The sequence below is a fragment of the Ailuropoda melanoleuca genome, chromosome 4, assembly GCF_002007445.2.
Source record: "Ailuropoda melanoleuca isolate Jingjing chromosome 4, ASM200744v2, whole genome shotgun sequence".
Lineage (NCBI taxonomy): Eukaryota > Metazoa > Chordata > Mammalia > Carnivora > Ursidae > Ailuropoda > Ailuropoda melanoleuca.
The window spans coordinates 69,018,983-69,032,122 of NC_048221.1; the positions used below are offsets into that span (position 1 = coordinate 69,018,983).

A 13,140-nucleotide genomic window follows, 5' to 3' on the forward strand; every position below is an offset into this window, starting at 1 on the left:
AGCGATTTCAGGGGGTCGTCCTCTAAGACTTCCAGCACGTTCCCCTCAGGATCAAGCAGCCTACCACACTTCTACACGGGTGTGTCCTGGAGGTCCTGGCGTGCTCTGATTAATAGTAAGCACGTGGAACGGTACTCAGGTCAAAGGGGGTCATCCCGAAGGCAGAGAGCCCCAGACCTCTGCCATGTACAGGGGGCTCGTGAAGCTTGGGTTGGTGTGGGTGGGATGCAGGGGGAGTCCCTTGCTCTCTTCGGCCCAGTTCGTGCCCGTGTGGGAGCCTCTCGGCTCCCGTTCACGTGTTCCGTGGGAGAGAAGGGGACAAGGCAGATGGCTTTGAGAAAGGTGTGCAGCCCGAGCATTGCCAGGCCGTTGGCATGGGCAGGTAGAGCTCATCAGGGCACCCGGCCTTGGGAGACTCTTGCTCTATGCGGTCCTGCGCCCGGCACTGGATATACAGAGGTGCTGCTGCAGCCCTGCTCGCCTGGAGACTTACTCTGATGCTTCTAGTATTTCCCATGCTGTGAGGTTGCTATGGAGGGGCCTGGAATACGGGCACGTAATTTAGCCTGGGGGTCAGAAAAGGCTCCCCACAGGTATTATCTTTGTACCTGCGAGAAATAGAAGATTTGGGGGGGGGGCAGCATGGGTGACCACACATGTAAAGGTGGGTATGACAGACATTCTGGCGGCTGACTAGAATTGGAATTCCCAGCGCTGGGGAGTGGGGGTTGGGGGTCGACATAGCAAGAGGTGCAGCCAAGATGTGTACCGGGGCTGGGTCACGAGAGGCCTCATGAACACAGGGTCGAGTTGGGAGAATTTTAAGTGGATAGTGATGTATTTCTCGCTGTGTCGCAGAGAGCGCTTAGGCCGCATTGTGGAGAATGGATGGGAAGGGTGAGAGGAAGTAGGGTGAACAGTGATGGGGGGGGGCCCTGGGAGGAGGGCAGGGGGCATGATGAATGTGCTGACCCTGCCGGCTGGGACTCTGGAGCCCGTGCGGAAGAGAGTCCAGCCCCAGACGTGTGGCTTCGGAGACACCTGGGCACATTCAGCTGGAAATCATTCAGTTGTCACTGGCTAGGAGGATCCAAACTGTGGATGGCGGCCGACGCTGGAGGTGAAGTCTTTAAGAACTGAGGACCTTTGGGCAATGCCAGGGCAAGCCCCTGGAGGGGCAGGGAAAGGGTTGGGGAGTCTCCCAGGGTGTTGAGGGGCCAAGAGTCAAGAAGACCGAAGGATGGACTGTGACTTCTCAAGGGTTTGGTGTGTTTGGGGCAGGAGGGAGGTGAGGGAGTCAGGATTGCAGCAAGATAATGGTCGGGATGTAGGGCTGTGGTGGGGACGGGCCTCTGAGGCTGAGAGAAAGGAATGAGCGGGACCTGGAAGGGCTGCCCTTGGGGCTGGAAAGGCAGGCCATGTGTCAGGGCCTCCGGGAGCCATGAGCCTGGGGGGCCTCTCCAGGTCAGTGTGGCCAGACCCTCGGAGGAGGAGAAGGGGCTAGGCACAGGCCTTTGTGTTAAAAAGTGGGCAGATCCACCACAAGGTACACAAAGGCACTTTTGAAGTTGCTTGGTGAAAGTCTTCCTTCAGGCCTGTCTGCTCCTGTCCGCTTAACCAGAGACAGCACAGTTGATGCGATGTGATGCCTCTCCCCTGCCCCACCCACGTCTAATGTTGAGGGCCTTTACAGGCCCTGCAGGAGTGCAGGGAAGTGTCCCCCATTCCTAGGCCTTGCCGTGTTCATGGGCTCTGCAGCCCAGGGTCCGGGCCCCTTGACTGGGGACCGTGCTGACTTCCTTGTCGGCTCTCTGCTCCCTGCAGGGACCAGGCCCTGGAGCGGGAGCAGCTGCTTCTGCACGACCGTCCCCACCTCAGCACCCTGGATCTGGAGGAAGATGAAGCGCCTCTCACCCCTGAGCACAGGTGGGGGACGTGGGCACGGGCGGGGCAAGGGACTGGCCACTTGGGGCGGGGAGGGGAGTCCCCGCACCTGCCTCTCGAGGCAAAGGACTTAAGTGTTGACTGACTCTCATTTTCGGACAGAGTGTCAACCAGCAATTTGTATGTATTTGTAAGTTCTCAAGCTGCCTCCTTTTCTTAAACCGACACTCAAGAAAACCTCTACATTCGTTCATTGGTTACAGAAATATTTGATCACCTACTATGTGTCAGGGTCCAGTGTGGGCCTTTGAGGACACAGAGATGTGAAAACACGGCCTACTCTGCCCCCACTGTCCACCCAAATTTATAGAACCAGGTCTCTTGGGGAAATAACTCTACAGAACCATAGTCTAAGAGAAAACTGTCTTTAAAGGGGAGAATATGGCCATATGACATTTTTCATTTTCCCCCAGTCTGGGGAAAAGAATGTGGCTTTTGTCAGGACCTGTCATGGGGGGAGGGGGGTGTCCGCCGGCCATGATCTAACTGGGCCGTTGGCTGGAGGGAGGGCTGGTCTCATGTGTACTGCAGTGTCTCAGAGACGCCAAGGGACCACAGTCGAATCCATCGTCAGGGAACCCTATTAGCCATCCATCTATCCAACTGTCGGGCCGGCCAGCCAGCCAGCAAACATCTACTGAGTCCAGCTTTGTACCAGGCTCAGTTACAGACTCTGGGGATAGAGCGAACACAAACCCAGACAGAAATCTCTGTCCTCCTGAGCGAAGAGAGGTGACAAGTGCTCAGAAGAGAGCACAAAGTAGAGAGGGGACGGGAGGAGCGTGGAAGGCCTGTGAGATTGTGCATGAGGGTCACATGGCTGGCTTCTAGCAGGGCACCGTGAAGGAGGTGAGAGGCACCTCTAGGGGCCCTCGGGGGGGACCGTAGGGGCAGCCAAGGAGGGGAGGGCTGGGGAGAGGAGGTCAGGGAGGCTAAGGGCGGGTTCTCCACTGTGTGAGCCGGCCACCCCTGCTGCCAACAGGATGCTCTGCCACCGTGTCGAGGGTAGACTGGGGGGGCGAAGGCAGAAGAAAGGAGATGGGCAAATGCGCCATGGCAGTCATCCTGAGAAGTAAGGGGCTGGGAGTGAGGGTGGGTGGTGAGGAGTAGGCATAGTCTGGATATATTTTTAGGGTAGAACTGACAGGATTTGTTGATGAACTGGATGGAGGATATAGGAGAAAGAGGGGAATCAAAAGGGAACCCCCCCAGGATTTGGGCCTGAGCAACTGGAAGGTTGGAGTTGTCTGATTAAACTGGGGAAGACTAAGTGACAAAGGCTGCCGTGGGGACGCTTGTGAGGTCAAGAGTTCATTTGGGGGATCCCAGGGGCAAGACCAAGGAGACGGCTTGGATCCCCTCTTCCAGAGAGGCAGCCTCGGGAGTCACCACGTATAGGTGATGCTTCAAGCCGCAAACTGGATGAGATCACCTGGGGAGCAAGTATATAGAGAGAACAGGGGCCCAAGGGGGAAGCATAGAGGTCACAGTGACCTTGACAAGAGCAGCTCTAGTGGACCGCTGAGGGTGAACCTGACCAGAACAGGCCCATAGGAGAACAGGAGGAGAGGTCGAAAGAGAAAAGTGTGCAGTACCTGAACGGGGGAGTGGAGTCAGGGTAGATCTTTCTGTATGTCTCCCTGCCTTTTCTTTCTTTTAATTGGTTCCTCCCTTCTTTCCTCCCTCCCTCCCTCCTTCCCTCAGGAACCCAGCGTGCAGGAGGGGCTGGGGTGGACTGCAGGGGTGAGGTCGCCTCAGCCATGTGGCTGAGGGCAGGCTGGTCAGCCTGCCCTAGATCCTCTGCCTGTCCAGGCTTCGCTTTACTTGAGTTAAGTTATTAAACATTGGTCTAAGCAGAGATGGGTCAAGTTTTTGTGCACAGTCTTAAATTAGCTTTCTGCTTCCACTTACTAAGTGAATGTTGAGTGACATCATACAGACTTCTTTGGGGCCTCCATTTTAGGACCCCCAAATGGTTTACATTGTTTTATGAACATCACCGTGGCTGGCTGTTTGCTTTTTTTTCCTCGCGTTTTTCTGATAACCATCTCTGGACTCGATCAGGAATCGGCAAACTCTCTGTATTTGTAAATAGTAAATATTTTAGGCTTTGAGGGCCGTACAGTCTCTGTGGCAACAACCACTCAGCTCTGCTGTTGGAGCAGGGAAGCTCCCATAGACAATACTAAGTGAATAAACATGCCGGGGTTGCAGTAAGACCTCGTTTACAGCAATGGGCAGGGCTTGGCCACAGACGGTAGTTTGCTGACCCCTGGCCTTGGTTAGGAGGACCCCCGGCCTCCTCACTGATACTTTCCACTGTGAACATCTGTGAGTGTTCAGATTGAACAGCCATCCCACGTAGGGCGAGAGCCACTCACACGCTGCCTAGAGGCCCAGAGAAGGGGTGCCGTGTGAGGTGCATGGTGAACCCCGAACAGCAGATGTGGTGGAGTGTGGAGACTGATTGGAACCGCTGGGTTTGGGCTAAAAGCCTCTTTGGACAAGGGTGCCTTGGTGGCATCATAAGTGATAAAAACAGTTGTCTGTCTAAGTCGGGCCTCATGGATTTGTTTCCAGGTTTCCTACTCAATGGATATATAGCCTTGGAATGAAACCTTTTACACCCTCTTTAAAATCTCAGTAGCAGGGCACCTGGGTGGCTCATACAGTTAAGCAGCTGCCTTCAGCTCAGGTCATGATCCCAGGGTCCTGGGATTGAGCCCCACATTGGGCTCCCACCTCAGTGGGGGAGCCTGCTTCTCCCTCTCCCTCTGCCTTTCCCCCTGCTTGTGCTCTCTCTGTCTTTCTGTCTCTCTCTCTCAAATGAATATATAAAAACTCTTTAAAAATAAAAAATAAGATCAGGGTAGCAAGTGTAACTATTTTAGCCCTTGACCTTTCTGAGTGCATCCAGGATTCTGGAAGTCATGGCTTGGATGTTTTGCAGTTCCCCGCAGAAAGGGAGTTATCTGGGGAACTGGCTTAAGCCAGGTGTCCCAGGCTTTGAAATCGCTGATGATTTTCTGGGCACGTGACATTTTCAAATAGTACTTTGAGAAAGCCTTTTTGACAACAGCTACTTTGAGGTGGTGGTTTTGATGTGGGATCATTTTGATGGGACAGTTTCTCTGCTTCAAAGAAAATTACTCACTGATACACAAAGCCAGCAGCGTCTTCCACCCCTGAACGGGGCCAAGGAGGGATGTGGGTCTGGCAGGGCTGGGGGCCAGCTGCCATCTGCCAGAGCAGCTGTCCGTGACCAGGAGTCACATGCCCGCCGTGGTTGCCCGCCGTAGAAGAGACCCCCCCAAGCACGCAGAGCCCAGCATCCCCTCCTGCTCTAAGGACTGGCTTGCATCTTGAATGGATGCCATCCTATGTTCTCTATATCTTGAAGTTAAAAGACCTTATGTGTGTGCTGGGGCAGAGGACGGGGAATATTTCAACCCTAACATCATCGTTTATCCTCACTTTGGGGCTGCACCGGAAATCCCCAATTAGACCGGGGAAAGCCATCTCAGAATGCTTAATAATGCACATACGTTATATTTAGTGTCACAAAAGTCCCTTTGTATGACGGTTTGGGAGACAAGACTAAGAGGCTTTTACAGAGGAGCCTAATTCCTATAGAATAATAATTCAGTAGTTTGCACTTTTTCCTTAATATAAGAGCAATATAAGCCATTGATCCTCAAAAACTGAAACGGCCAAGAAATGAACAAAACAGAAGAACGTTTTCCCGTTTGTGCGGTTGTTTGCACCAGCTGCTCGCAAAAGCCTACAGGAGCAGAAGATCCCTGGTGTTTTCATGTCATTTCCACGCCTTGTGGATGTCCGTTCACTGTGCGGACGACCCTGCGATGTGCCTCAGCACCTTTCCTTGGGGCTGTGCCCAGAGAGTGGGGCACATTTCATCTGGCCCACGGTGGGTTGCCCACTACGCTGCCTCTGCCTCCAGCGCCCGCTGCTTGTGTCCCAGACCCCGACAGGAGCCTGAGCGCTGCTCCCCGTCCCCGTTCACCATCCCAGGGCCCGGGCCAGCCTCCGGTGACAGGAGGGGATGCCGTGCTCGTGGTTTGTTTTATTTTGCTGTTTTTATTGTTGTCAAATGTGTGTTCTGTCTCTACAAAATCAAGCAGAACACAGTTGCGTGAAGTAAACAGGAAATGTCTCCCCCCTCCCCTCCAGATCCTATTCCCTAGGGATGACTCCAGCTCACAGCTGGGCATGTCAGATGCGTATGGGGTGTTGCATGTGTCTGAGAATGCGTGTGTGCCCATGTCTGTGTGTATACCTATGCCACACACACACACACACACACTTCCTATTCTGAAACTTGCTGTTTTCACCCACCAGTGCACTGTGGCCGGTCCTTAACCATATAGAGATTTACTTTGTTCTTAGAAATTGTCTTAACTGCCTCCCTTTCCCCCATTCCCTCCTAAAGGGTCGTTCAATCCTGACGATTTTTACCCCTCCCAGTAGAGTTGGAATGTATCCCTTCTTCTCTCTGTTCCTTCCCTGTCCACGGGACCCAGCTCTGATCTACTAATCAGACCCACAGGGCAGGGCAGGGCAGGACCTGGGCATCTGGACACCCCTGGGGCATCCTCCTGGTCACCAGAGCTTGAGGACTGGTGCCCCAGAAGTAGCAGCCAGGCTCCTTCCTTGTGCGGATGCCCTCTCTGATCCTGGCTACACCCAGGGCTTCTCTCCTTTGCCCCTGGCAGTACCGTGTAGTCAGTTTTGTGGTCAGCCCACTTGCTGAAGGCTCCTAGGCATGCAATGGCAGCCCACGCCTGACTCATCCTTCAGCACCTGGCACCCACATATCGTGGGCACTCAGTGAAAGTTTGAGCTGAACAAAGCCAATGGGTGGCACTGGGCTTGGGACCAGGACTTGAGGTTCCTGGACTAAAGCCCTGAGGAAGGGGCTGGGCTGCAGGACGGAGAGTGGGATGGGGAAGAGTTCCTAAGTCTGCATCGCGTAGGCTGCTCCTTTACCAGCAGGTGGCGCTGTCCTCCCCCCAGTCTTTTCCCCACCAGGCCACCGTCGCAAGGCAGGGACACCATCTGGCTTTCCCTGGCCCCCCTCCAGGCTGCAGACCAGGTGCGCCTGCTGACACTTGCCTCTCCGGCTCCTTGCTTTGCCAGGATGCTGGTGGAGAGGTTCTCCGTGTCACTGCGGGTCATCCCCCCAGTCCATCCCGGGGAGACTGTGTTTCTACCCAGGCGTCAGCCCCTGCACTACATCCTGGACCATTCACGGCTGAAGCCACGTAGTGCTCTGGAAGGACTGTTCCTCAGGTAAATGTCGTCGGCATGGGATGGCCAGGCCTTGTCCCTCATGGAGCCCAATGATGAGGACTGGCCCAAATGAGGAAATTCAGAGCTGTGCTCGAGCCAATTTGGATACGTCAGCTTTCAGGACTGTAGATGAAACGTCTCACATGTCTGCTTAAAATATTTAATTTACTGATTTAGAGGCACATACATTAAAAAGCCCTACATTGTAGCAAATATTAGGTCGGTGGTGTATTTATGCATTCATATTGCTTTTTCCACCCCCGCACCCCAGTTTCATGGAATGACTGTAGTCAGACTCACCAGACATGCCTTTGGGGTGATGTCTCCAGCAACACTGGAGCCACTTTCTGGGCCGTCCAGCAGTGTTCCAGAGCACGTCATCGTCACTTCCATCTGCTCATTGGAGACACCACCCTTCTTCCCTCTGTGTGCAATGCTAACAGTGAAAAGTTTGTCCCCGGCCCTAAGTGCACACTGTGTAACATTAGGACAGCTGCCCATTGCACTCCACCGTGGAAGGAAATTCACACTCATTATCACACAGCCACTGGCTATGTTACTTTTTAAGGGGTTTTTAACAACCTGACCACAGTCACATCCAACACTTGCAGTTGTGAGTTCATCCAGCTGTAAGAAAGCCCGCGGGGCCCAGTGCAGCTGTCCACTCATGCTCATGAGGCTGACGCCCTGCTGGGCCTTGGTGGCCAAGGGGGCTGGGGAGGAGGCCGCGGGGCCACGCCAGCCAGTAAGGAGCACAGAGGTTGAGCTATCTCTGGTCTCTTGAAAGCAGGAGTCTTGTTGTCATTTTAGCCATGCAGGGCTTCCTTAGGTCCGTTTGACAAATTCTAAAGCCATCTGACTATCCGGGGAAGTTTCAAGTATACATAGCACAGTATAATGACTCCCCATACAGTCAGCACTCAGCTTCAACAGTCATCACCTCAAAGCCAATCTTGTTCCGTCTCCACCCCTGCCCACTAACATCGTCCCCTCAGGAGTATTTTTAGGCAAATCCCAGACACATATAATTGAATCTGTAAGTACTTCAGTGTGTGTCTCTAAAAGATAGGACTCTATCTTTAGGTATAACTTAACTGCCATTATTACACCTAAAAAATACAAATTCTTCATACCATTGGTATCAGTCGGTGTCCAGATTTCCTCGATCATCTTCTAAAGGTGTGCTGTGTTGTTGCAATCAAGATCTGAACGAGGCCCTAACGTCACAGTTAGACATAATGCAAATGGTGAGAGAATACTGCGTAGTATTGATGCCTCAACATATTGAACCATTTTCCTCAGCGTAGATGCTACTTGCAGCTTTTCTCTTTTATAAGCACTGCGGTAGAGAACATCTTCATACACGGATTCTTGTCTGGAGCGTAGCCTCGGAAGCGACGTGAGGTGACTGGACCCGAGGGTCTGCATATTGGTAAAGGCTGACATCGCCATGCTGAGAAGGTGTCTAATAAAGGGATGATGACGAGAGGGCAAAAGAAACAGCGAGGGTTGAAGGGGAAAAGAAGGTTGGTGGTGCTGGAGAAAGGGGAGGGGTGGAGAAGGGCGGGGAAGGAACAGGAGAGAGGAGAGGAGAGAGGAAGGCGTCTCGCAGAGCTGCCTTGGCCAGCCACGGTCTGTGTGACAGCAGGTTTCCTGTCCCAGACTGGACGGCCGGCAGGAAGTGTTTGACAGACGAGAGGGCCCATGCAGCGGTGACCTGGGGGCTGAGCAGCCCTGCCAAATGGGGCCAGGTGGCCGGCCAGCTTCCCCGGAGTGAGGAATTCAGACCTTCCTCCCTCAAGTATGCTAATGAGGCACCGGAGAGGCGGCCTTGCCAGCCCCAGGAGCCCAGGACCTTTCTGGAGGAATGCCCGCCGCCTTCCACATGGTCTGGGCAGGGGGCCCCTGCTACACAGTGGGTAAGGGCCACTTCCTGAAGGTCACCATTTAGCCTTGGGGTCACTCTTATTTCCTGTTTGTGCCAAGGACTTCAAGCCCAGACACAAGAGAGGGAAGTAGTGGTTCAATAATTACCCCGTTGTGTTCAGCCAGAAGCATGAAAATGAAGGAAAAATAAAAGGTTACTTGATCTCTCAAGAGGCAGTATGGTTCAGTTTTGGGCCACACAAAAAGTTAACACTTTGTGAAATTACAGGTAACTTTTATTTTCCTCATTACACTCTTCTGTATTTTATGAACACATCTCATTTTTAGAGGTTTTGGGGGGGAAAGTGAATGCGAGTTTTAAAACCTACCTCTTGAAATAGCTCCACGTCTCCTTACCCCTCTGGGAAGAGGGGTCTCATCTTCCCACTGTACAAAGTGGGCACTCTTGGCACGGGTCGCAGGCAGGTGCGGGAGGCCTGGGTGCCTGGGCTCCAGGCCTCGTCCTCCCAGGCTGCACCTACACGGCTTTCTGTGCAAGCACGCGTCTCCTAGAGCCCACAGCCCCGGGATCGGAGATGGCCTGGCCAGTCCGCTCTCATTCATCACCCAGCTGGATGTGTGACCTCAGGTCAGTTCCCTGGAACCAAAGTCACATGCCTTTACGACAGAAGTTGGTACCAGGGGCTGACATTTTTCCTCCCTTGACAGCCGTTCAAAAGGAAATCCGATCCCCGAGTGGAGAAGCGCTGGGACCTATGCCCACATGCAGCTCAGAGGCCAAAGCGATCTCCCCGGGAAGGATGGAGATTGCCCGCTGAATGATTCATGGTCCTCCCTGGGCCCCCAGGGTGCACTGGAGGGTCAGGGGGGTGTCCGCCCCTGTTCCAGTGGGGTGTCCACTGTGTGTGCTCAGGGAGCCCTTCCTCCAGGAGCACGGCTGCGGGCCGGAGGAGGCTGCTGGGTCTGAGCCATGTGGATGTCGTGTGCTTGTGCACCGGGTCTCCCTGAGGCCCCCCCTTCCAAGCTTCTGTTTTGCCAGGACCTGGTGTTGCTGGCAGGCGGGTCTGAAGACCTGGGGGGTGGGAGAGAGGGGAATGGGGGGTTCCCGCAGGACCAGCCAAACAGTTCCTGGCTTCGCGCAGGACAGAAATCAGATGTGAGTCAGCAGAAGGTGAAAGGAGAGTTTAGTGAACATCTACAAAGAGAGACACAGACGGGGCGTCCGCATGAGTGGGAAAGGAAAAGAGCCGGAGTCTTGTCTTTGTTCAGGGTCTGAGGTTTTACTGAGGTTGGTGGCCTGATGTATGCATCCCGTCAGACATCCAGGAACCGGTTAGAGCAAAGACGAGAGCCCAGGTGTTGCTTCAGTGGTCTGAAATATGCATATGAGAGCTTCCTCCCATCCTTCTCACCTGGTCCTTTCTTAGATGTTATTTATTCTAGAGAATCATTAACTCCTTGTCGGTTCCAAGTGAGACAGAAGCTATTTGCATTACCAGGCATGTGTAAAGTGAGGTGGGGGTGCAGGTCCTAGCAAGAACAGAAGCAGGATAAGAAGCAAAAGAAAAAAAATACTTTTTTTTCATGGGGTCCCTTCTGTTTCCCTGTCTCACTGGCGTGCTGCGGTTGAAGCCTGGGTGAAATAAATCCAGTAGATACAGAGTGTGGACGGAGCTGAGCCGCCCAACTGGCTCCAACTGCCCCCAAAAGTAAAGAGCCAGCGGAAGCAGCCAGTGGGCCGTTGCTGGGATCCCTGGACTTCTGACCCGAAGGGTGCTCACTCATCTTGAGACAAAGGGAAGAGAGAAAAAGAGGAGGAACAGGGATGAAAGCTCTGACCGTTATTGTTTCTGTCCTCCCTAGGCATTTTACTTAAACTTGCATTTGAGGAACTTGGGAAAGACACAGAAAGTGATACCGTATAAATAACTACACTTGGTGTTTATCCCTCTGCCATCACTTGGGATTCCCAAGGCGTTTGGATGCTTTGCCCTCCAGGGCTGCTGCCCAAAAAAATGGATGATAGAGAGCCTAGAGGAATGTTGACTCGGGCATTATCAGGAACACACAGTCCAACTAGAAGGGCACAGCTCTGCCCAGGAGCCCACTGCTGACCCAGGCTGGCCTGTGTTTTGTTTGATTCTTCTTTGGGGCTAATCCCCCCCTCTCACTTTCCACCATCTCCCCTTACTTCCTTCTGCTCCTGTGGCCCTCTGTCCTTGCCACGGACTGTGGCTGCCTCTCATCCCAGGTGGGAACCTCTCTTACTGGGATCCTCAGAGTTGACAGCTGGGGCATCTCGCCCAGGAGGCTCTGTCCCTCCCCTTCTCACTCCCAGGTCCTCTGACATTCTCGGGATGACTTCTGACTTAGCATTGGCTTTGCAAAAGGCAGGGGCACCCAGCTGGACCCCATGTCTGCATTCTTGGCTTGTGGACATGAAGTGGGTTTTTGCAAACTTAACAAGTAGATTCTATAACCCAAGGTTTTTGAGCTTTCAGTGCACACACCTACTTTGCCCACCCTTTTCCGCAGATCAGGGCAGCGTCTGTGCAGTCGGCCTTGTCCCTTGCATTGAAGGTGAGAAGGCTCGGGGTTCCATGGGGTGAAGCAGCATTACCCTCCCTGAGCGCGCACACTCGGCTTGGACCCAGCAGCCTGCAGAGATTCCTTGCATCTCACGTAGCTCTTAGCACAGAATTCCTTGAAAGCCATTCGTTTCATGGCACAGCTGGACCCTGCCCTTCCTGCCTAGCTCTCGCTCCTTGCCTTACAGGCGAAACCTCACTGGGCAGCAATGAACTTGAAGGCAGGCTGATCTTTCCTCTGGCAGAAACTGAGCTGCGAGGCTGGCATAGCCAAAAGGAGACAGTTGGAACCGAAGGGTATCGCTCCCTCAGAGCAGCAGTTGGAAATGTGCTGATCGGAGCCAACAGGGGCTTGTACAATCAGTTCTCCTACTGAGAAGCTGGTGGGGTGCCCCCTGAGCAGAAAGCCAGAGCCAGAGTCCCTGGAGCACGAGTCTGCTTGCCACATGGCCTCTGGCCAAGCCCGGCCAATCTGTGAGGTCTTCCAGCCATTGTTTGCTTGGGTATTGTCTGCACTTGGGGTGCTGGGTTGGACCTGTGCGTGCATTGCAGGGTCAGCCCATGAAAGTGTCCGTGTGACAGAGTATGTGAATTAGAGCAGAGTGTGCCAGCAGCCCTGGGGTGCACACGTGTTTGAATGTACAAATAAAGGTCTATTTTAGAGCAGTCAGCTTCACAGACATAGGAACAAAGCCGCTTTCTCCTCTGAACTTAAATAATTTGGACAAAAATATACCATTTGTAAATTGCCTGGACATACTCAAGGAGACAGCAACTTGGCTCAGAGGAGAATCTTTGTTTTGGAGCATTCTGTTCCTGGCAGATTAAAATATGTCCTTTTTAAAAAGGAGAAGAAGAGGTTGGGCTGACCGAAGAAATTTCTATCCAGAGTCATGACTTTAAATGCCATCTGAAATGTTCTTTGCGTGGATTTGGCCACTAAAAAAAGAAGGGCAGACCTGAACTTAATTTTGTCATTTCCTAGAATCCCTATTCATTGCCTTAGGGACATCATCTAGAGCTAAGAGCAGAGGCACATTCACAAAATACAGAGAGAGTAGGAGAAGCCTGTCCCAAACCCAGCCTTCCTGGGGGTAACCGGGAGGGGTGATGAAGTCCAGACAGCCCCTCTGAAGTGACTTCTGAAGCACCTTCCACCAGGGGCCCTACGACCACATGAACCATATCAGCTGCTTTTACGGGGATGTGGGCTCCTGTTCGTGCACACAGTCTACCTGGGCGGCTGAGTACTTGCGCGCTGGCCTTTTGATTCGGAGAGCTCAGGGAGCAGGGAGAGGCCCAGCAGGGTCCGGTCGGGAGGAGAAACGCAGGGTAGGAGCACAGGCGGGAGGCTAGTCTCAGTGCCATCCCCCCTCGCCTCTGCCCCTCTCATGGTTTCTGCAGAATCCTC

At 53.3% G+C, this 13,140-nt stretch overlaps 1 protein-coding gene across 2 annotated transcripts in view; it reads left to right on the top strand.

Annotated features, from left to right (window-relative positions):
* Positions 1-13,140, top strand: part of FAM178B (family with sequence similarity 178 member B) — a 117,067-nt gene that overhangs the window by 34,007 nt on the left and 69,920 nt on the right. For both annotated transcript variants that reach the window (XM_034659027.1, XM_034659028.1), the window contains 2 exons: positions 1,825-1,926; positions 7,102-7,254. In XM_034659027.1, the coding sequence (XP_034514918.1) occupies positions 1,825-1,926; positions 7,102-7,254 (255 nt within the window). The remainder of the gene's footprint in view (positions 1-1,824; positions 1,927-7,101; positions 7,255-13,140) is intronic.